This window comes from Zonotrichia leucophrys, unplaced genomic scaffold, assembly GCF_028769735.1.
Source record: "Zonotrichia leucophrys gambelii isolate GWCS_2022_RI unplaced genomic scaffold, RI_Zleu_2.0 Scaffold_149_112214, whole genome shotgun sequence".
Lineage (NCBI taxonomy): Eukaryota > Metazoa > Chordata > Aves > Passeriformes > Passerellidae > Zonotrichia > Zonotrichia leucophrys.
Genome location: NW_026992354.1, coordinates 55,631 through 81,060, shown reverse-complemented (window position 1 = coordinate 81,060; position 25,430 = coordinate 55,631). Strand labels below are relative to the sequence as shown.

General features: G+C 58.1%; 1 protein-coding gene and 1 long non-coding RNA gene across 2 annotated transcripts; one reads left to right on the top strand and one right to left on the bottom strand.

Annotated features, from left to right (window-relative positions):
- Positions 1-387: 387 nt before the first annotated feature.
- LOC135461003 (serine/threonine-protein phosphatase 2A 65 kDa regulatory subunit A alpha isoform-like) lies at positions 388-25,430 on the top strand. The gene is made up of 15 exons (XM_064737985.1): positions 388-544; positions 1,170-1,260; positions 2,057-2,157; positions 4,828-5,060; positions 7,215-7,362; positions 8,738-8,893; positions 10,548-10,662; positions 10,781-10,851; positions 12,076-12,210; positions 13,528-13,866; positions 15,524-15,565; positions 18,018-18,212; positions 22,104-22,246; positions 23,669-23,760; positions 25,238-25,430. The coding sequence occupies exons 1-15, from the start codon at positions 467-469 to the stop codon at positions 25,252-25,254; spliced, it is 1,956 nt and encodes a 651-aa protein (XP_064594055.1). The 5' UTR covers positions 388-466; the 3' UTR covers positions 25,255-25,430.
- On the bottom strand, positions 21,385-21,725 carry LOC135461009 (uncharacterized). The gene is made up of 3 exons (XR_010443318.1): positions 21,689-21,725; positions 21,474-21,593; positions 21,385-21,435 (listed from the first exon to the last, which is right to left on the bottom strand). It is a non-coding gene; the product is annotated as an uncharacterized LOC135461009 (long non-coding RNA).

Below are 25,430 nucleotides of genomic sequence, written 5' to 3'. Positions count from 1 at the left end.
CCAGTGCGTCCCAGTTTGTCCCAGTTCGGCCCCAGTTTGTCCCAGTATAACCCAGTTTGCCCCAGTTCAGGCCCTGGTGGGTCCCAGTTTGTCCCAGTACAACCCAGCGAGTCCCAGTCCCATCCCAGGGGATTCCGGTCTGTCCCAGTATGATCCAGCGGCTCCCAGTCCGTCCCAGTTTGTCCCAGTTTGTCCCAGTTCGTCCCCGGCGCCTCCGCGTTGCCCAGCAACGCCTCGCCCCGCCCCCCGCGCTGTCAATCAATCGCGTCGCCCAATCAGAGCGCCATTAACCGTGCCGTCCGCATGGGCGGGCCTTCACCTGACAGACAGCGCTCTGAACCAATCGGAAGACGCGGCGGGCGGGCGCTGCGGCAGCACCGACCAATCAGCGCCGCGGAAGCCCTGCAGGAGCGGAGCGGGCGGCCCCGTGCGGCCCCTCAGAGCCGGGGCGGCGGCGGCGGCGAAGATGGCGGCGGCGGACGGCGACGATTCGCTTTACCCCATCGCGGTGCTCATCGACGAGCTCCGCAACGAGGACGTGCAGGTACCGCTGCCGGGGCCCCGCCGCAATACCCCCGGGGCCTTTCCGGGGTTTCGGGGCCCCTTCCGTGGCCACCGGGGCCCGGTCGCCATCGCCCCGCTGGTCCGCGGCCCCGCTGCTGATGGCTGCCATGAGACGGCCTTGCTGATTGGCTGAGGCGGCCTGGTCCCCTCAGGCGTCGGCGAATGGGCGGCGGCGTTACATGTGTGGGGCGGTTGGGGGGTTGCGGTGAAAGGCGCGTTCTGATTGGCTGGAGGGGCGGTTTCGGGTTGTAAGGGGCGTTCTGATTGGTCCGCAGCGCGCTGAGGGGGTGGGGGGCATCTGCCCCGCCCGCCGCAGCGCCCCCTACCGGCGGGGCAGCGGTGCTCCCTCCTGGCCGCAGCCAATGGCAGCGCGAGGCCGCGGCAGCGCCGCTCTCCATTGGCTGCCGCTTTCGTGGGCGGGGCTTAGCGGAACTAATCGTGGGCCTCCTCTCTGCCGCGGCGCCGCTGCAGAGCCGTGAGACGCCGCTCCTGATTGGCCAACTTGCGTTGTGGGCGGGGTATCCTCATGAGGGGGCGATTCCCGCCCTTTTTTACCCCCGATTTTCCCCAAATTTTCCTGAATTTCCCCCATTTTCCCTTCCCAGCTGCGCCTCAACAGCATCAAGAAGCTCTCAACCATCGCGCTGGCGCTGGGCGTGGAGCGAACCCGCAGCGAGCTCCTCCCTTTCCTCACCGGTACCGGAATTTGAGGGGAAGGGCCCAAAACTTGAGGAGAAACTCCCAAAACTGAGGGGAAATTCCTAAAACTTGAGGGGAAACTCCCAAAATTTCAGGGGAAACTCCCAAAATTTCAGGGGAATTTCCTATAATTTAAGGAGAAACTCCCAAAATTTGCGGAGAAACTCCCAAAACTTGAGGGGAAGCTCCCAAAATTCAGGGGAAACTCCCAAAATTTGAGGGGAATTTCCTAAAATTTAAGGAAAAACTCCCAAAACGTTAGGGGAAACTCCCAAAATTTGAGGGAAAACTCCCAAAGTATAAAGGGAAACTGCCAAAAATAGAAGGGAAATTCCTAAAATTTGAGGGGAAACTCCCAAAACTTGAGGGGAAACTCCCAAAACTTGAGGGGAAACTCCCAAAATCTGAGGGGAATTTCCGAAAATTTGAGGGGAAACTCCCAAAATTTGAGGGGAAATTCCTAAAATTTTAGGGGAAGGCCCCAAAACTTAAAGGGGAAACTCCCAAAATCAAGGGGAAACTCCCAAAATTAGAAGGGAAATTCCTAAAATTTGAGGGGAAACTCCCAAAATTGAGGGAAAATTCCCCAGATTTAAGGAGAAATTCCCAACATTTGTGAGGGAGGGCTCCTCAGAGTCCACATGGGGGCTGGGAGGTCCCAAAATTCCCCAAAATTTGCCAAAAATCGCCCGGATTTCGGATTTTGGGCGGGGTTTTTTCGAGGAGGGCGGGGCCTGGGGGATGATTGACAGGTGTCAGGGGACACAGGTGAGTGACAGGTGTGTTGTCACAGACACCATCTACGATGAGGACGAGGTGCTGCTGGCGCTGGCCGAGCAGTTGGGCACCTTCACCGCCCTCGTGGGGGGACCCGAGTTCGTGCACTGCCTGCTGGTAGGAGGGGGTAAAAACACACCTGGGGGGGTAAAAATGCACATTGGGGGGGTAAAAATGCAACTGAGTGGGGTAAAAATATAATTGGGAGGGTAAAAATACACATTGGGAGGGTAAAAATATAACTGGGGGGGTAAAAATACACCTGGGGGGGTAAAAATACTCATTGGGGGGGTAAAAATATAACTGGGGGGGTAAAAATACACATTGGGGGGGTAAAAATATAACTGGGGGGGGTAAAAATATAATTGGGGGGGTAAAAATACACATTGGGGGGGTAAAAATACACCTGGGGGGGTAAAAATACACATTGGGGGGGTAAAAATACACATTGGGGGGGTAAAAATACACATTGGGGGGGGAAAAATACACATTGGGGGGGTAAAAATATAACTGGGGGGGTAAAAATACACATTGGGGGGGTAAAAATATAATTGGGGGGGGTAAAAATATACCTGGGGGTTGGAACCCCCATCCTGTGTCTGTCCCCTGTCTGTCTGCCTGTCTGGTGTCCGTCTGTCCATCCTGTGTCCATCTGTCCACCCCGTGTCCGTCTGTCCATCCTATGTCCATCTGACCACCCTGTGTCCATCTGTCCATCCTACATCCCTCTGTCCATCCCTCACCCCTCTGTCCACCCTGTGTCCATCTGATTATGCTGTGTCCATCTGACCATCCTGTGTCCACCTGACCATCCCGTGTCCATCTGACCATCCTGTGTCCAACTGTCCATGCTATGTTCCTGTGTCCATCCTGTGTCCACCTGCCCACCCTGTGTCCATCTGACCATCCTGTGTCCATCTGTCCACCCCATGTTCCTCTGTCCATCCCATGTCCACCTGACCACCCTGTGTCCATCTGACCACCCTGTGTCCACCTTTCCATCCCATGTCCCTTTGTCCATTGTGTGTCCATCTGACCACCCCATGTTCTTCTGACCATCCCATGTCCACCTGACCATCCCATGTCCACCTGCCCACCCTGTGTCCATCTGTCCACCCCATGTCCCTTTGTCCATCCTGTGTCCATCTGACCACCCTGTGTCCACCTGCCCATCCCATGTTCCGCTGTCCATCCCATGTCCACCTGCCCACCCTGTGTCCATCTGACCATCCTGTGTCCAGCTGTCCACCCCATGTTCCTCTGTCTATCCCATGTCCACCTGACCATCCTGTGTCCATCTGACCATCCCGTGTCCATCTGACCACCCTGTGTCCATCTGACCACCCCATGTCCACCTGACCATCCCATGTCCATCTGACCATCCTGTGTCCACCTGACCACCCCATGTCTGTCCTACGGCCCCATGTCCATCTGTCCATCCCATGTTCTTCTGTCCATCCTGTGTCCATCTGACCATCCCATGTCCACCTGCCCACCCTGTGTCCATCTGTCCACCCCATGTCCCTTTGTCCATCCTGTGTCCATCTGACCACCCTGTGTCCACCTGCCCACCCTGTGTCCATCTCACGGCCCCATGTCCATCTGTCCACCCCATGTTCCTCTGTCCATCCCATGCCCACCTGCCCACCCTGTGTCCATCTGACCACCCTGTGTCCATCTCTCCACCCCATGTTCCTCTGACCACCCTGTGTCCATCTGACCACCCTGTGCCCATCTGCCTACCCTTTGTCCATCTGACCATTCTGTGTCCATCTGACCATCCTGTGTCCACCTGCCCACCCTGTGTCCATCTGTCCATCCCATGTCCACCTGCCCACCCCGTGTCCACCTGCCCACCCTGTGCCCACCTTCCCATCCCACCTTCCTTTGTCCATCCTGTGTCCATCTGACCATCCTGTGTCCATCTGATCACCCTGTGCCCACCTGCCCATCCCATGTTCCTCTGTCCATCCTGCGTCCCTCTGACCATCCTGTGTCCATCTGATCACCCTGTGTCCACCTGCCCACCCCATGTTCCTCTGACCATCCCATGTCCACCTGACCACCCTGTGTCCATCTGACCACCCCATGTCCATCTCACGGCCCCATGTCCATCTGTCCACCCCATGTTCCTCTGACCATCCCATGTCCACCTGCCCACCCTGTGTCCATCTGACCACCCCATGTTCCTCTGTCCATCCATGTCCACCTGCCCACCCTGTGTCCATCTGTCCATCCTACATCCCTCTGTCCATCCCACACCCCTCTGTCCACCGTGTCCATCTAATTATGCTGTGTCCACCTGACCATCCTGTGTCCATCTGCCCATCCCATGTTCCTCTGTCCATCCCATGTCCACCTGCCCACCCTTTGTCCATCTGACCACCCTGTGTCCACCTTTCCATCCCATGTCCCTTTGTCCATTGTGTGTCCATCTGACCACCCTGTGTCCATCTGACCACCCCATGTTCCTCTGTCCATCCCATGTCCACCTGCCCACCCTGTGCCCACCTTTCCATCCCATGTCCCTTTGTCCATTGTGTGTCCATCTGACCATCCTGTGTCCACCTGCCCACCCTGTATCCACCTGACCATCCTGTGTCCACCTGCCCACCCTGTGCCCATCTGTCCACCCCATGTTCCTCTGTCCATCCCATGCCCACCTGCCCACCCTGTGCCCACCTTCCCACCCCACCTTCCTCTGACCACCCAGCGTCCACCCCACCTCAATTTCCCTCCCCAACGCCCACCTTGTCCACTCATTGTCCACCCGGTGTCCTTGCGCAGCCGCCGCTGGAGAGCCTGGCCACGGTGGAGGAGACGGTGGTGCGGGACAAGGCGGTGGAGTCGCTGCGGGCCGTGTCCCACGAGCACTCGCCGCCGGACCTCGAGGGTCACTTTGTGCCGCTGGTCAAGCGCCTGGCCGGAGGCGACTGGTTCACGTCGCGCACCTCGGCCTGCGGCCTCTTCAGCGTCTGCTACCCGCGCGTGTCCAGCCCGGTCAAGGCCGAGCTGCGCCAGTGAGTGACTGCCGGGGGGCGGCGGGGTGACCAGTCCATCCTTGGGGTCATTGGGGTGACCATGGGGTCATTGGGGTGACCATGGGGTCAGTGGGGTGACCATGGGGGCAGTGGGGTGACCACAGGGTCAGTGGGGTGACCATGGGGTCAGTGGGGTGACCATGGGGTCAGTGGGGTGACCATGGGGTCAGTGAGATGGGTATGGGGTCATTGGGGTGACCATGGGGTCATTGGGGTGACCATGGGGGGGGCGGGGTGACCGCGGGGTCGGTGGGGTGACCAGTCCATCCTTGGGGTCAGTGGGGTGACCATGGGGTCATTGAGGTGTCCAGTCCATCCTTGGGGTCATTGGGGTGGCCACAGGGGCAGTGGAATGACCACGGGGTCATTGGGGTGACCATGGGGTCAGTGGGGTGACCATGGGGTCAGTGGGGTGACCATGGGGTCAGTGGGGTGACCGTGGGGTCAGTGGGGTGACCGTGGGGTCAGGGGGGTGACCGTGGGGGCAGTGGGGTGACCATGGGGTCAGTGGGGTGACCATGGGGTCAGTGGGGTGACCAGGGGGTCAGTGGGGTGACCAGTCCATCCTTGGGGTTGGTGGGGTGACTATGGGGTTACTGGGGTGACCAGTCTGTCCTTGTGGTCATTGGGGTGACCATGGGGTTATTGGGGTGACTATGGGGTCAATGGGGTGACTGCGGGGTCAGTGGGGTGACCATGGGGTCATTGAGGTGTCCAGTCCATCCTTGGGGTCATTGGGGTGTCCAGTCCATCCTTGGGGTCAGTAAGGTGACCATGGGTTTATTGGGTGACCGCGGGGTCGGGGGGGTGACTGTGGGGTCAGTGGGGTGACCATGGGGGCAGTGGGGTGACCATGGAGTCAGTGAGATGGGTATGGGGTCATTGGGGTGTCCATGGGGTCATTGAGGTGACCACGGGGTCGTTGGGGTGACCACAGGGTCACCAACCCATCCCAGGTGCGCCCAGGTGTGCCCGCAGGTACTTCCAGATGCCCATAGGTGACCCTTAGGTGATCCACAGATGCACCTGGGCCATAGCCAGGTGTGCCCAGATATACCCAGGTGTGCCCAGGTGCCCCTTAGGTGTACCCAGGTGTGCCCAGGTGCCCCTTAGGTATACTCAGGTGTGCCCACAGGTACTTCCGGATGCCCTTAGGTGTATCAGGGCCATACCCAGCTATACTCAGGTGCCCCTTAGGTGCCCCCAGGTGTGCCCAGGTAACTCAGGTGTGCCTGCAGGTACTTCCAGATGCCCTTAGGTGTATCAGGGCCATACCCAGCCATACTCAGGTGCCCCTTAGGTGCCCCCAGGTGTGCCCAGGTAACCCAGGTGTGCCCGCAGGTACTTCCGGAACCTGTGCTCGGACGCCACGCCCATGGTGCCCATAGCCATAGACCCTTAGGTGCCCCGTAGGTGTACCCAGGTGCCCCTTAGGTGTACCCAGGTGCCCCCAGGTGTACCCAGGTGTGCCCAGGTAACTCAGGTGTGCCCGCAGGTACTTCCGGAACCTGTGCTGGGACGACACACCCATGGTGCCCATAGCCATAGACCCTTAGGTGACCCATAGGTGTACCCAGGTGCCCCTTAGGTGTACCCAGGTGTGCCCAGGTAACTCAGGTGTGCCCGCAGGTACTTCCAGATGCCCTTAGGTGTATCAGGGCCATACTCAGCTGTACCCAGGTGCCCCTTAGGTATACTCAGGTGCCCCCAGGTGCCCCCAGGTGTACCCAGGTGTACCCAGGTGTGCCCAGGTGCCCCTTAGGTGTACCCAGGTGCCCCCCAGGTGTGCCCAGGTAACTCAGGTGTGCCCGCAGGTACTTCCGGATGCCCTTAGGTGTATCAGGGCCATACCCAGCCATACTCAGGTGCCCCTTAGGTGTACCCAGGTGTACCCAGGCCATACCCAGGTGTACCCAGGTGCCCCCAGGTGTACCCAGGTGCCCCCAGGTGTGCCCAGGTAACCCAGGTGTGCCCACAGGTACTTCCGGAACCTGTGCTCGGACGACACGCCCATGGTGCCCATAGCCATAGACCCTTAGGTGCCCCATAGGTGTACCCAGGTGCCCCTTAGGTGTCCCCAGGTGTACCCAGGTGCCCCCCAGGTGTGCCCAGGTAACCCAGGTGTGCCCGCAGGTACTTCCGGAACCTGTGCTCGGACGACACGCCCATGGTGCGGCGCGCGGCCGCCTCCAAGCTGGGCGAGTTCGCCAAGGTGCTGGAGCTGGAGCACGTCAAGAGCGAGATCATCCCCATGTTCTCCAACCTGGCCTCGGACGAGCAGGTACGGCACACCTGGGCACACCTGGGCACACCTGGGCACACCTGGGCACACCTGGGCACACCTGGGGGCACCTGGGGGCACCTGGGCACACCTGGGCACACCTGGGGGCACCTGGGCACACCTGGGGGGGGTTTGGGCACACACAGATCATCCCCATGTTCTCCAACCTGGCCTCGGACGAGCAGGTACGGCACACCTGGGCACACCTGGGCACACCTGGGGGCACCTGGGCACACCTGGGGGCACCTGGGCACACCTGGGCACACCTGGGCACACCTGGGGGCACCTGGGGGCACCTGGGCACACCTGGGGGGGGTTTGGGCACACCTGGATCATCCCCATGTTCTCCAACCTGGCCTCGGACGAGCAGGTACGGCACACCTGGGCACACCTGGGCACACCTGGGCACACCTGGGGGCACCTGGGCACACCTGTGCCCACCTGTGCCCACCTGTGCCCACCTGTGCAGGACTCGGTGTGGCTGCTGGCAGTGGAGCCGTGCATTGGGGGTTTATCTGTGGGTTATCTGTGGGTTATCTCAGGGTTACCTGTGACTCATTTGGGGTTACCTGTGCCCACCTGTGCCCACCTGTGCCCACCTGTGCCCACCTGCAGGACTCGGTGTGGCTGCTGGCAATGGAGCCGTGCATTGGGGGTTTATCTGTGGGTTATCTCTGGGTTATCTGGGGGTTATCTCAGGGTTACCTGTGACTCATTTGGGGTTACCTGTGCCCACCTGTGCCCACCTGCAGGACTCGGTGCGGCTGCTGGCCATGGAGCCGTGCATTGGGGGTTTATCTGTGGGTTATCTCTGGGTTATCTGTGGGTTATCTCAGGGTTACCTGGGGGTTATATGGGTACACTCAGGTGTCACCTGTGCCCACCTGTGCCCACCTGTGCCCACCTGCAGGACTCGGTGTGGCTGCTGGCGGTGGAGCCGTGCATTGGGGGTTTATCTGTGGGTTATCTGTGGGTTACCTCTGGGTTACCTGTGACTCATTTGGGGTTACCTGTGCCCACCTGTGCCCACCTGTGCCCACCTGTGCCCACCTGCAGGACTCGGTGCGGCTGCTGGCGGTCGAGGCGTGCATTGGGGGTTTATCTGTGGGTTATCTCTGGGTTATCTCGGGGTTATCTCTGGGTTACCTGGGGGTTATATGGGTACACTCAGGTCTCACCTGTGCCCACCTGTGCCCACCTGTGCCCACCTGTGCAGGACTCGGTGTGGCTGCTGGCAATGGAGCCGTGCATTGGGGGATCACTATGGGGTTATCTCAGGGTTATCTCAGGGTTACCTGGGGGATGTTTGGGGCTCACCTGTGCCCACCTGTGCCCACCTGTGCCCACCTGTGCCCACCTGTGCCCACCTGTGCAGGACTCGGTGCGGCTGCTGGCGGTCGAGGCGTGCGTGAGCATCGCGCAGCTGCTGCCGCAGGAGGAGCTCGAGGGGCTGGTGATGCCCACGCTGCGCCAGGCGGCCGAGGACAAATCGTGGCGCGTGCGCTACATGGTGGCCGACAAGTTCACCGAGGTGAGGGGGCACACACCTGGGCACACCTGGGGGCACACCTGGGGGCACACCCGGGCACGCAAAAATGGGGATAAACGGTGAAAATTGGGTGAAAATCGATGGAAATTTGGGGGTTTTGGGAGGGAAAATTGGGAATTTGGGCACACCTGGGGGGCACACACACACCTGGGGGGCACACACACACCTGGGCACACCTGGGCACACCTGGGGGCACACCCGGGCACGCAAAAATGGGGATAAACGGTGAAAATTGGGTGAAAATCGATGGAAATTTGAGGGTTTTGGGAGGGAAAATTGGGAATTTGGGCACACCTGGGCACACCTGGGGGCACACACCTGGGGGGTGCACCTGGGGGGCACACAGAAATGGGGATAAATGGTGAAAATTGGGTGAAAATCGATGGAAATTTGGGGGTTTTGGGAGGGAAAATTGGGAATTTGGGCACACCTGGGGACACCTGGGCATACCTGGGCACACCTGGGTTCACCTGGACCCACTTGGGTCGCACCTGGGCACACCTGTGACACACCTGGGGCACACTTGGACCCACTTGGGACATACCTGGATGCACCTGGGCACACCTGGACCCACTTGGGACATACCTGGGCACACCTGGGCACACCTGGACCCACTTGGGATATACCTGGATGCACCTGGGGCACACCTGGGTCACACCTGGACCCACCTGGGGCACACCTGGGCACACATTGGACCCACTTGGGACATACCTGGGCACAACTGGCACAACCTGGGACCCACTTGGGAATACCTGGGCACACCTGGGCACACCTGGGGAACCTGGGGCACACCTGTGACACACCTGGGTCACACCTGGGACCACTTGGGACACACACCATGGGCACACCTGGGGCACACACTGGGCACACCTGTGACACACCTGTGACCCACCTGGCACACCTGGGCACACCTGGACCCACTTGAGACATACCTGGATGCACCTGGGCACACTGGGCACACTGGGTCAACACTTGGGCATACCTGGGGGCACACCTGGGACCCACCTGGGCACACCTGGGCACACTGGGCACACCTGGGCACACCTGGACCACTTGGACTACCTGTGCACACCTGTGCACACCTGGGCACACTTGGGACATACCTGTGCACACCTGTGCACACCTGGACACACCTGGGGCACACACGGGACGCACACTGTGACCCACCTGTGCCACATCTGGACACCTGGGCACACCTGGGGCACACTTGGGACATACCTGGATGCACCTGGGCACACCTGGGCACACCTGGGGCACACTTGGATCCACTTGTGGACATACCTGGGCACACCTGTGCACACCTTGGGACATACCTGTGGCACACATGGGCACACCTGGGCACACCTGTGACACACCTGGACCCACTTGGGACAAACCTGGGCACACCTGGGCACACCTGGGCACACATGGGCACACCTGGGGCACACCTGTGACATGCATGGACGCACCTGTGACCCACCTGGGCACACATGGGCACACCTGTGACCCACCTGGGCACACCTGGGCAACATGGACCCACTTGGGATTACCTGGGCACACTGGGCACACTGGGCCACCTTGGGCACAACCTGGGGACCACTTGGCACACCTGGGACACCGTGGAGCACCGTGCCACGCCCGTGCCCCTCCCCCGCAGCTCCAGCGCGCCGTGGGCCCCGAGATCACCAAGACGGACCTGGTGGGCGCCTTCCAGAGCCTGATGAAGGACTGCGAGGCCGAGGTGCGCGCCGCCGCCTCCCACAAGGTCAAAGGTCAGCGGCCACGCCCCCCCCGAGGTCCCCGGAAGGACCCCAAGGCTGCCCTTGGTGCCAGCAGCCCCATTTCGGTGGTTTTCACCCCAAATTTGGTGTTTTCTCCTGGTGTCTGCAGAGTTCTGTGAGAACCTGTCCCCCGACTGCCGCGAGGCCGTGATCATGGGCCAGATCCTGCCCTGCATCAAGGTGAGGCGCACCTGGGCACACCTGGCACAATATACACACTGGGCACACTGGGGGCACCCAAATACCTGGCACGCCTGGGGCATCTGGGATCACCGGCAAACCTGGGGGCACCCACAGTGCACCTGGGCACACCTGGGGGCACCTGGGGGCACCCACAGTGCACCTGGGCACACCTGGGGGACACCTGGGGGCACCCAAAATACACCTGGGCACACCCACAATGCACCTGGGCACACCTGGGGGCACCTGGGGGCCCCAAAAGTGCACCTGGGCACACCTTGGCACACCACAAAGCACTGGGACGATATAACACACCTGGGGGGCACCTGGGCACACAGTGCCTGGGGCACCCCACAATGCACCTGGGCACACCTGGGCACACCCACTGCACCTGGCCACACCTGGATATACCTGGGTGCACCTGGGGACACCCAAAATACACCTGGGCACAATTATAACACACCTGGGTACACCTGGGGGCACCACTGGGCACACCTGGGGGCACCCGGCTGCACCTGGGCACACCCGCAATGCACCTGGGCACACCTGGGGGCACCCACAATGCACCTGGGCACACCCACAGTGCACCTGGGCACACCTGGGGGCACCCACAATGCACCTGGGCACAATTTACAACACCTAGGCACACCTGGGGGCACCCAAAATACACCTGGGCACACCCACAGTGCACCTGGGCACACCTGGGATATACCTGGGCACACCTGGGGGCACCCAAAGTACACTGGGCACAATATAGCACACCTGGGCACACTTGGGGGCACCTGCACAACCTGGGACACCCAAAATACACCTGGGGACCACAATTATAACACACCTGGGCACACCACTTGGGCACCTGGGCACACCTGGGACACCCAAAATACACCTGGGCACAATTGATAACAACACCTGGGTACACCTGGGGGCGCCAAACACCTGGGCACACCTGGGGGCATCTGGGATATACCTGGGGACCACCTGGGCACCTGGGGCACACCACAAGTGCACCTGGGCACACCCGCAATGCACCTGGGCACACTGGGCCACCCACAATGCACCTGGGCACACCTGGGGGCACCCACAATGCACCTGGGCACACCCACAGTGCACCTGGGCACACCTTGTGGGCACGCCTTATGGGCACAGGTGGCCTTTGAGCCACTTTCAGCCTCTCCCCTGAGGCCAGGTGAGCTCACCTGTGCCCACCTGTGCCCACCTGTGCAGGAGCTGGTGTCGGATGCCAACCAGCACGTGAAGTCGGCGCTGGCCTCGGTGATCATGGGGCTGTCGCCCATCCTGGGCAAGGACAACACGGTGGAACACCTGCTGCCCCTGTTCCTGGCACAGCTCAAGGACGAGGTGAGGCACCTGGGCACACACCTGGGCACACCTGGGCACACCTGGGCACCCATAGAAACACATAGAAACACATAGAAATGAATGGAGTTACATGGGCACACACCTGCTGCCCCTGTTCCTGGCACAGCTCAAGGACGAGGTGAGGCACCTGGGCACACCTGGGCACACCTGGGCACACCTGGGCACACCTGGGCACACCTGGGTACCCATAGAAACACATAGAAATGAATGGGAACAAATGGGGTTACATGGGCACACACCTGCTGCCCCTGTTCCTGGCACAGCTCAAGGACGAGGTGAGATGGAACACACCTGGGCACACACCTGGGCACACCTGGGCACACCTGGGCACAGATACAAACACATGGAAACACATGGGAACAAATGGGGTTACATGGGCACACACCTGCTGCCCCTGTTCCTGGCACAGCTCAAGGACGAGGTGAGGCACCTGGGCACACCTGGGCACACCTGGGTACCCATAGAAACACATAGAAATGAATGGAGTTACCTGGGCACACACCTGGGCACACACCTGGGCACACAATGCACTTTCAGCGTTTTCGCAGCTCCCCCTGGTGGCGACTTTGTGAACTGCAGCTTCCTCCCAGTCCGTCCCAGTCCCTCCCAGTCCCTCCCAGTCCCTTCCAGTAATCCCTCCCTCTCCCAGTCCCCTCCCATCTCCATCCCTCCAGTATATCCCAGTCCCCTCCCAGTCCATCCCAGTTCCATCCCAGTCCCTCCCAGTCCATCCCAGTCCCCTCCCAGTGCCCTCCCAGTTCATCCCAATCCTCCCCAATGCACTCCCAGTGTTTTCGCAGCTCCCCCTGGTGGCGACTTTGTGAACTGCAGCTTCCTCCCAGTCCCTCCCAGTCCCTCCCAGTCCCTCCCAGTGCCCTCCCAGTCCATCCCAGTCCCTCCCAGTTCCCTCCCAGTCCACTCCCAGTACATCCCAGTCCCTCCCAGTTCATCCCAATCCCCCCCAATGCACTCCCAGTGTTTTCGCAGCTCCCTCTGGTGGCGACTTTGTGAACTGCAGCTTCCTCCCAGTAACTCCCAGTCCCTCCCAGTCCATCCCAGTGCCCTCCCAATCCCCTCCCAGTTCATCCCAGTGCCCTCCCAGTACATCCCAGTCCCTCCCAGTTCCCCCCAGTCTCCTCCTTGTTCTCCCAATGCACTTCCAGTGTTTTCGCAGCTCCCCCTGGTGGCGACTTTGTGAACTGCAGCTTCCTCCCAGTTGCTCCCAGTCCCTCCCAGTAACTCCCAGCGTGTCCCAGTCCCTCCCAGTCCCTCCCAGTAACTCCCAGTGTGTCCCAGTGCCCCGAGGTGCGGCTGAACATCATCTCCAACCTGGACTGCGTGAACGAGGTGATCGGCATCCGGCAGCTGTCGCAGTCGCTGCTGCCGGCCATCGTCGAGCTGGCCGAGGACGCCAAGTGGAGGGTGCGGCTGGCCATCATCGAGTACATGCCGCTGCTGGCCGGCCAGCTGGTGAGACTGGGAGGGACTGGGATGGACTGGGATATACTGGGATGGACTGGGAGAGGGCTGGAGCCGTGTATGGGGCACTGGGATATACTGGGATATACTGGGAGGGGGCTCTGGTGTGTGCGGCTGGCCATCATCGAGTACATGCCGCTGCTGGCCGGCCAGCTGGTGAGACTGGGATGGACTGGGATATACTGGGATGGACTGGGATATACTGGGAGGTAGTTCCAGCCATGTATGGGGCACTGGGATATACTGGGAGGCACTGGGATGGAACTGGAGCCATGTATGGGGCACCGGAATGGAGTTCTGGGCTTGTATGGGGGCACTGGGATGGACTGGGATGGACTGGGATGGACTGGGAGGGCACTGGGAACAAACTGGGATATACTGGGATGGACTGGGAGGGAGTTACAGATTGGTATGGGGGCACTGGAATGGAGTTATGGGCTTGTATGGGGGCACTGGGATGGACTGGGATATACTGGGACAGACTGGGATGGACTGGGAGGGCACTAGGAGGGACTGGGATATACTGGGAGGGGACTGGGACAGACTGGGATGGACTGGGATGGACTGGGATAGACTGGGAGGGAGTTACAGATTGGTATGGGGGCACTGGAATGGAGTTATGGGCTTGTATGGGGGCACTGGGATGGACTGGGAGGGCACTGGGGTATACTGGGATATACTGGGGAGGGTTGTGAGGGGACTGGCATAAACTGGGATGGACTGGGATGTACTGGGATGGACTGGGGAGGAGTTAGAGATTTGTATGCGGTGCTGGAATGGGAGCTCTGGGCTCGTATGGGGGCACTGGGATGGACTGGGACAGACTGGGATGACTGGGATGACTGGACAGACTGGGATAAACTGGGATGGACTGGGAGGGACTGGGATGGACTGGGAGGGACTGGGAGAGGGCTGGAGCCGTGTATGGGGCACTGGGATATACTGGGATATACTGGGATATACTGGGAGGGGGCTCTGGTGTGTCCGGCTGGCCATCATCGAGTACATGCCGCTGCTGGCCGGCCAGCTGGTGAGACTGGGAGGGACTGGGAGGGACTGGGATGGACTGGGAGAGGGCTGGAGCCGTGTATGGGGCACTGGGATATACTGGGATATACTGGGAGGGAGTTACAGATTGGTATGGGGGCACTGGAATGGAGTTATGGGCTGGTATGGGGGCACTGGGATGGACTGGGATGGACTGGGATGGACTGGGAGGGACTGGGATGGACTGGGAGGGGACTGGGATGGACTGGGATGGACTGGGAGGGGACTGGGAACAAACTGGGATATACTGGGATGGACTGGGAGGGAGTTACAGATTTGTATGGGGGCACTGGAATGGAGTTATGGGCTTGTATGGGGGCACTGGGATGGACTGGGACAGACTGGGATGGACTGGGACAGACTGGGATGGACTGGGAGGGACTGGGATATACTGGGATATACTGGGAGGGGGCTCTGGTGTGTCTGGCTGGCCATCATCGAGTAATGCCGCTGCTGGCCGGCCAGCTGGTGAGACTGGGATGGACTGGGATGGACTGGGATGGACTGGGAGGGGACTGGGATGGACTGGGAACAAACTGGGATGGACTGGGAGGAGTTGCAGATTCGTATGGGGCACTGGAATGGAGTTATGGGCTCGTATGGGGGCACTGGGATGGACTGGGAGGGGACTGGGATGGACTGGGACAGACTGGGATGGACTGGGAGGGACTGGGATGGACTGGGAGGGACTGGGAGGGAGTTCCAGCCCTGTATGGGGCACTGGGATGTACTGGGATATACTGGGAGGGGGCTCTGGTGTGTCCAGCTGGCCATCATCGAGTACATGCCGCTGCTGGCCGGCCAGCTGGTGAGACTGGGAGGGACTGGGATATACTGGGGGGGACTGGGATGGACTGGGATAAACTGGGAGGGACTGGGAGGGAGTTCCAGCCCTGTATGGGGCACTGGGATATACTGGGATATACTGGGATATACTGGGAGGGAGTTAGAGACTTGTATGTGGTGCTGGAATGGAGTTATGGGCTCATATGGGGGCACTGGGATGGACTGGGATAGACTGGGATGGACTGGGAGGGACTGGGATAGACTGGGAGGGGACTGGGACAGACTGGGATAAACTGGAACAGACTGGATGGACTGGGATGGACTGGGATAGACTGGGATAGACTGGGAGGAACTGGGGGGGTTTTGTTCCTACTGATCCATACTGGTTTATACTGCTGTGTACTGGTTTATACTGGTGTGTACTGGTTTACATTGGTTTAAATTGGTTTGTAGCAATATAGCTTGGTTTATACTGGGTTATACTGGCTTATACTGGTTTATACTGGTTTATACTGGTCCATACTGGTTTATACTGGTTTACATTGGATTACGTTAGTCTGTAGTGACGTAGGTTGGTGTATACTGGTTTATACTGGTTTGTATTGGTTTCCATTGGTTTAAAGTGGTTTGTAGTAATGTAAGTTAGTTTATACTGGTTTGTACTGGTTATACTGGAGTTATACTGGATTAACTGGATATACTGGGGGCTGTGTGTCCTGGTCCTTCATCGGTCCTGCTCTCCGCCAGTGGTGGAGTCTTGAGAGAACTGAATACTGGATCTGGATGGCCTGGGCTGGTGGGATTCACTGTACTGGGGACGAAACTGGGATATAACTGGGAGGGGGCTGGGGCCGTGGCCACAATACTGGGCTGGGACTGGGAGAACTGGGACAAACTGGGAGTGGACTGGGACAAAGCTGGGACGTGTACTGGGATGGGAACTGGGACTGGACTGGGACAAAACTGGTAGCGGTGCTGGGACAATGGAGGGCTTGTACAAACTGGGATGGACTGGGACAAACTGGGAGGGATGGATGGGATGGGACAAACTGGGAAAACTGGGAGGGGACTGGGACAAACTGGGAGGGACTGGGAGGAACTGGGATAACTGGGAAAACTGGGAGGAGTACTTGGGGGCACTGGAGGGATGGGATGCAATGGGAGGTACTGGGACGACTGGGACAGACTGGGAATGACTGGAGGGGACTGGGAAACTGGGAGAAACTGGGATACTGGGATGGACTGGGAGGATTTGGGGGGCTAGTGATCAACTGGTTTATATGGTGTGTATGGTTTCTACTGGATTTTAACTGGTTGTACTGGTTTAATATGGTTTAACTGGTCCGTAGCAAATGTAGCATCTGGTTCTATTTTGGTGTATATTGGGTTTATACTGGTTTATATTGGTCCTTACTGGTTCATACTGGTCTATTATTGGTTTTATTGGTCCCTACTGGTTTATACTGGTCTGTACTTGTTTATCAAACTGGGTTTTATACTGATTTGTATCCGGGTTTATACGGTCTGGAGCCAAACTGGTTATAACTGGGTCCAAACTGGGTTATATTGGTACAACTGGAAACTGGACAAACTGGAGACTGGGAAAACTGGGACCTAAATGGTAGGGACTGGTCAAATGGGTATACTGGTCATTGTGGACCAAACTAGGTTTAAAACTGGTACAAACTGGTTAGGGATTGGAAACTGGTTTCAAACTGGTTTGTACTGGTTTATATGATTTATACTGGTCCATATTGGTTCCAACTGGTTTATACTGGTATGGTTTATACTGGTTTAACTGGTCCAAACTGTCCAAACTGGTTATACGATATATATACTGGTCAGTACTGGTTTATACTGGTATATACTGGTATATACTGGTGTATACTGGTTCTAATTGGTTTATACTGGTTCAAAGTGGTTTATACTGGTCCTAACTGGTTTATACTGGTTCTAACTGGTTTATACTGGTTTGTACTAGTTTATACTGGTTTATACTGGTCCTAACTGGTTTATACTGGTTATATTGGTCCATACTGGTCCTATACTGGTTTATACTGGTTCAAATGGTTTATACTGGTCCTATCTGGTTCCATACTGGTTTAATGGTTTATACTGGTTCAAAGTGTTTATACTGGTCCGTACTGGTCCTAACTGGTTTATGCTAGTTTATACTGGTTTATACTGGTCCTACTGTTTCTACTGGTATATACTGGTTTTACTGGTCCTAACTGGTCTGTACTGGTTTATACTGGTTCCAATGTGGTTTATACTAGTGTCCATACTGGTCTCAAACTGGTCTGACTGGTTTATACTGGTTCCAAATGGTTTATACTGGTCCAAACTGGTCCTTACTGGTTTATACTGGTTTTACTGTGGTTTTACTGGTCCATAGTGGCTTATATGCTGGGTTTAATTTCAAGTGGTTTTACTGGTCTTAACTGGTTTATCTGGTTTTACTGGTTTGTACTGGTTCTAACTGGTTTATACTGGTCTGTACTGGTTTCCCGGCAGTGTACGCCATCCGCGAGGCCGCCACCAGTAACCTGCGCAAGCTGGTGGAGCGCTTTGGGCACACCTGGGCCCAGGGCACCATCGTGCCCAAGGTGCTGGCCATGGCCGCCGACCCCAACTACCTGCACCGCATGACCACGCTCTTCTGCATCAACGTGGGTACCGGGGGCACACTCTGGGCCCGTCATTCCCTACCTGGTGGGGCACTGACACTGGGAGGGCACCTGTGGACACGGGTGGGCACAGGGCACTCCAACCATCGTGCCCAAGGTGCTGGCCATGGCCGCCGACCCCAACTACCTGCACCGCATGACCACGCTCTTCTGCATCAACGTGGGTACCGGGGGCACACCTGGGCACACCTGGGGGCACCCACAGTACACCTGGCAGGGTCACCTGGGTTACCTGAGTGGGATAGCCAACTGGCACACCGGGGGCACTCACCTGGGTACACGTGGCATACACTGGTATAACCATGGCACACCTGGTAGGGGTCAGCCACATAACCTGGTATACACCTGGGTACACGTGGGAACCTGGGGGACATAAACACACTAGCACCTGGGACACTGGGACACCTGGGACACACTGGGCACACTGGGCACCACAGGTACCCTGAGTGCTGGCATAGCCTGGGACACCTCAAATAACCACACCATGGCACACGCACTCTCTGGGTCAACGTGGGTAACACGGGTCACACCTGGGCACACCTGGGGGCACCTGGGCTACACCTGGGTACACTGGGTATAAACCATGGCACACCTGGGGGACAGCTGGGCACACCTGGGTATAACCATGGTATTCACACCTGGTGTAACACCTGAGGTATAAGACACACACCTGGGCAACCTGGGATACACCTGGGTAACAGCTGGGACACTGGGTACACCTGGGTATAACCATGGGTACACACCTGGGTACAGCTGGGTATTACACCTGAGAGGAAACACACCTGGTGCACACTGGGTACACGGACCTGGGATAACCTGGAAGGGTACAGGGCACACCTGGGGACAACACACCTGGGTACACCTGGGCCAGGGCACCATCGTGCCCAAGGTGCTGGCCATGGCTGCCGACCCCAACTACCTGCACCGCATGACCACGCTCTTCTGCATCAACGTGGGTACCGGGGGGCACCTGGGCACACCTGGGGGCACACCTGGGGGCACCTGGGTACATCCACAACACACCTGGGCACACCTGGGTACACCTGGGTATAATCATGGTACACCTGGGTATAACCGTGGTACACCTGGGCACACCTGGGATACACCTGAGAGGAACAGGAACACACCTGGGCACACCTGGGGGCACCCACAGTACACCTGGGTACAGCTGGGTACACCTGGGTATACCTGAGAGGGATAGAACCACACCTGGGCACACCTGGGTACAGCTGGGCACACCTGAGAGGGACAGGAACACACCTGGGCACACCTGGGTATAACCGTGGTACACCTGGGTACACCTGGGTACACCTGGGCATGCCTGGGGGCACCTGGGGTACACCTGAGAGGGACAGGAACACACCTGGGCACACCTGGGTACACTTGGGTACACTTGGGTATAACCATGGCACACCTGGGCACACCTGGGTACAGCTGGGATACACCTGAGAGGGACAGGAACACACCTGGGCCCAGGGCACCATCGTGCCCAAGGTGCTGGCCATGGCCGCCGACCCCAACTACCTGCACCGCATGACCACGCTCTTCTGCATCAACGTGGGTACCGGGGGCACACCTGGGCACACCTGGGGGCACACCTGGGGGCACCTGGGTACATCCACAACACACCTGGGCACACCTGGGGGCACCTGGGTATAACCATGGTACACCTGGGTATAACCATGGTACACCTGGGCACACCTGGGATACACCTGAGAGGAACAGGAACACACCTGGGCACACCTGCGGGCACCCACAGTACACCTGGGTACAGCTGGGATACACCTGGGTACACCTGAGAGGGATAAAACCACACCTGGGCACACCTGGGTACAGCTGGGATACACCTGAGAGGGACAGGAACACACCTGGGCACACCTGGGTACATCCCTGGTACACCTGGGTACAGCTGGGCTCACCTGGGGGCACCTGGGGGCACCTGGGATACACCTGAGAGGGACAGGAACACACCTGGGCACACCTGGGTACACGTGGGATACACCTGGGTATAACCATGGCACACCTGGGCACACCTGGGTACAGCTGGGATACACCTGAGAGGGACAGGAACACACCTGGGCACACCTGGGCACAGGGCACCATCGTGCCCAAGGTGCTGGCCATGGCTGCCGACCCCAACTACCTGCACCGCATGACCACGCTCTTCTGCATCAACGTGGGTACCGGGGGGCACACCTGGGCACACCTGGGCACACCTGGGTACAGCTGGGTACACGTGGGTACACCTGAGAGGGATAAAACCACACCTGGGCACACCTGGGCACACCTGGGTACACGTGGGATACACCTGGGTACATCCACAACACACCTGGGCACACCTGGGGGCACCTGGGTACACGTGGGATACACCTGGGCACACCTGCGGGCACCCACAGTACACCTGGGTACACCTGGGGGCACCTGGGGGCACCTGGGTACACCTGGGTACACATGGGATACACCTGGGTATAGCTATGGCACACCTGGGTATAACCATGGTACACCTGGGCACACCTGGGGGCACCTGGGCACACCTGGGATACACCTGAGAGGGACAGGAACACACCTGGGCACACGTGGGATACACCTGCATATAACCATGGTACACCTGGGTACATGTGGGATACACCTGGGTATAACCATGGCACACCTGGGCACACCTGGGTACACGCGGGTACACTTGGGTATAACCATGGCACACCTGAGTACTCCTGGGTACACCTGGGGGCACCCACAGTACACCTGGGTACAGCTGGGATACACCTGGGTACACCTGAGAGGAACAGGAACACACCTGGGCACACCTGGGCACACCTGGGTACACCTGGGTACACTTGGGTATAACCTGGGTATAACCATGGCACACCTGGGTATAGCCATGGCACACCTGGGTACACCTGGGTACACTTGGGTATAACCTGGGCACACCTGGGTACAGCTGGGATACACCTGAGAGGGACAGGAACACACCTGGGCACACCTGGGTATAACCATGGCACACCTGGGCACACCTGAGAGGGACAGGAACACACCTGGCCATGAGCAATGGTGGTCGTCAATCCTTGTCCATTCTCACCTGTCCATATCTCACCTGTCCATATCTCACCCGTCCATATCTCACCTGTCCATATCTCACCTGTACGTGTTACCTGTCCCATGTCTCACCTGTATCTCACCTGTCCATATCTCACCTGTCCCATCTCACCTGTCCCATGTCCCATATCTCACCTGTCTTTATCTCACCTGTCCATATCTCACCTGTCCATATCTCACCTGTCCATATCTCACCTGTCCATATCTCACCTGTCCATATCTCACCTGTCCATATCTCACCTGTCCATATCTCACCTGTCCATATCTCACCTGTCCAGGTGCTGTCCGAGGTGTGTGGCCAGGAGGTGACCACCACGCAGATGCTGCCCATGGTGTAGATCCCATCACACCTGTCCATATCTCACCTGTCCATATCTCACCTGTCCCATATCTCACCTGTCCCATCACACCTGTCCATATCTCACCTGTCCATATCTCACCTGTCCCATATCTCACCTGTCCCATCTCACCTGTGTCTCACCTGTCCCCAGGTGCTGTCCGAGGTGTGTGGCCAGGAGGTGACCACCACGCAGATGCTGCCCATGGTGTAGATCCCATCTCACCTGTCCATATCTCACATACCACACCTGTCCCATCACACCTGTCCCATCACACCTGTCCATGTCCCATCTCACCTGTGTCTCACCTGTCCATGTCTCACCTGCCCAGGTGCTGTCCGAGGTGTGTGGCCAGGAGGTGACCACCACGCAGATGCTGCCCATGGTGTAGATCCCATCTCACCTGTCCATGTCCCATCTCACCTGTGTCTCACCTGTCCAGGTGCTGTCCGAGGTGTGTGGCCAGGAGGTGACCACCACGCAGATGCTGCCCACCGTGCTCCGCATGGCCGCCGACGCCGTGGCCAACGTGCGCTTCAACGTGGCCAAATCCCTGCAGCGCATCGGGCCCATCCTCGACAGCGGGTACTGGTTTATACTGGTTTACACTGGTCTATACTGGTTTATACTGGGAGTGGGGATTTGTACTGGTTTTATTGGGTTTTAATGGGTTATAATGGTTTGTACTGGTTTGTATTGGTTGTACTGGTGTCCCTGCAGCGCATCGGGCCCATCCTCGACAGCGGGTACTGGTTTATACTGGTCTATACTGGTTTATACTGGGAGCACTGGGTTATACTGGGAGCACTGGGTTATACTGGTTTATACTGGTTTGGAGTGGTTATAGTGGGTTATAATGGGTTATAATGGTTTATACTGGTTTGTATTGGTTGTACTGGTGTGGCTGCAGCGCATCGGGCCCATCCTGGACAGCGGGTACTGGTTTATACTGGTCTATACTGGTTTATACTGGGAGCACTGGGTTATAGTGGTTTTATTGGGTTTTAATGGGTTATAATGGTTTGTACTGGTTTATACTGGTTTGTACTGGTGTCCCTGCAGCACATCGGGCCCATCCTGGACAGCGGGTACTGGTTTATACTGGTCTATACTGGTTTATACTGGGAGCACTGGGTTATACTGGTTTATACTGGTTTATACTGGTTTGGAGTGGTTACAGTGGGTTATAATGGGTTATAATGGTTTATACTGGTTTGTATTGGTTGTACTGGTGTCGCTGCAGCGCATCGGGCCCATCCTCGACAGCGGGTACTGGTTTATACTGGTTTATACTGGTTTATACTGGGAGCACTGGGTTATATTGGTTTATACTGGTTTATACTGGTTTATACTGGTTTGTAGTGGTTTATACTGGGAGCACTGGGTTATACTGGTTTTATTGGGTTTTAATGGGTTATAATGGTTTGTACTGGTTTGTACTGGTTTATACTGGGAATGGGGATTTACACTAGTTTAATTGGGTTTTAATGGGTTATAATGGTTTGTACTGGTTTATACTGGTTTATATTGGGAATGGGGATTTATACTGGTTTGTACTGGTTTGGAGTGCTTACAGTGGGTTATAATGGGTTATACTGGTTTATACTGGTTTATGCTGGTCTATACTGGTTTATGCTGGTCTATACTGGTTTATATTGGGAATGGGGATTTACACTGGTTTAATTGGGTTTTAATGGGTTATAATGGTTTATACTGGTTTATATTGGGAAAACTGATTTATACTGGGAATACTGGGTTATATTGGTTATACTGGTTTAGGTCCCACACCTGTCCATATCTCACCTGTCCCATCTCACCTGTCCATATCTCACCTGTCCATATCTCACCTGTCCCATCTCACCTGTCCATATCTCACCTGTCCATATCTCACCTGTCCCATCTCACCTGTCCCATCTCACCTGTCCCATCTCACCTGTCCATATCTCACCTGTATCTCACCTGTCCCATCTCACCTGTGTCTCACCTGTCCATATCTCACCTGGCCAGGACGCTGCAGACGGAGGTGAAGCCGGTGCTGGAGAAGCTGACGCAGGACCAGGACGTCGACGTCAAATATTTCGCTCAGGAGGCGCTGACAGGTGAGGGCACACCTGGGGTACACCTGGGATACACCTGGGGACACCTGGGATACACCTGGGACAGGTGAGGGCACACCTGGGGACACCTGGGGACACCTGGGGACACCTGGGACAGGTGAGGGGACACCTGGGACAGGTGAGGGCACACCTGGGGACACACCTGGGGTACACACCTGGGGACAGGTGAGGGCACACCTGGGACAGGTGAGGGCACACCTGGGACACACCTGGGATACACCTGGGACAGGTGAGGGCACACCTGGGGACAGGTGAGGGCACACCTGGGACAGGTGGGGACACACCTGGGGGACACACCTGGGGACACCTGGGATACACCTGGGACAGGTGGGGACACACCTGGGGATGGGGGACACACCTGGGATACACCTGGGGACACCTGGGGACACACCTGGGACAGGTGAGGGGCACACCTGGGCACACCTGGGGACACCTGGGACACACCTGGGGTACACCTGGGGACACCTGGGGACACCTGGGGACACCTGGGGACACCTGGGACAGGTGAGGGCACACCTGGGACACACCTGGGATACACCTGGGGACACCTGGGGACACCTGGGACACACCTGGGATACACCTGGGGACACCTGGGGACACCTGGGACAGGTGAGGGACACACCTGGGGACACCTGGGGACACCTGGGACAGGTGACACCACCTGGGGACACACCTGGGACACACCTGGGGACACCTGGGGACACCTGGGGACACCTGGGATACACCTGGGACACACCTGGGGACAGCTGAGGACACACCTGGGAAACACCTGGGACACCTGGGATACACCTGGGGACACCTGGGCACACCTGGGGACACCTGGGGACACCTGGGACACACCTGGGGACACCTGGGACACTGGGCACACCTGGGAACACCTGGGGACACCTGGGGGGGGTGAAGGCCACACCTGGGGACACCTGGGGACACCTGGGACAGGTGAGGGCACACCTGGGCACACCTGGGCACACCTGGGGGGATTTGGGACTCTCTGGGGACACCTGGGGGGACACCTGGGATACCTGGGCACACCTGGGAGGACTCTGGACACACCTGGGCACACCTGGGGGGACACCTGGGACAGGTGAGGGGACACCTGGGGACACCACTGGGCACACCTGGGAGGGCTTGGGGCACACCTGGGACACACCTGAGATACTTGGGGAGACACCTGGGCACACCTGTGGGGACAAAGAGGGGACACTGAGGGACTTGGGTGGGGCATCCAGGTGTGCCCAGGTGTGCCCAGTGCTGCCCTGAAGTGTGCCCCAGGTTGTGCCCAGGTGTATTTTGGGTGTGCCCAGGTGCGCCCAGGTGCCCATGATAGTGTGCCAGGTGTGCCCAGGTGTTTTCTCGGGTGTATCCCAGGTGTGCCCAGGTGTATTTTGGGTGTGCCCAGGTGTATTTTGGGTGTGCCCCCAGGTAACCCCCGTTTCTCTCTCTCTCCCCTCCCCCACAGTGCTGGCGCTGGCCTGACCCCGCCCCCCGCCCCTCCCCCCTCACCAGGCCCCTCCCCCCCGCATGAACCGGAGCTGCGACCGCCCCTCCCCCACCCCCCCCCGCGCCCCTCCCCCACCCCGCTGTTGGTTCATTAACTCCTTAATTAATTAATTGACGATGATTTCGCCGTTAATAAAAACCACAACAACGAG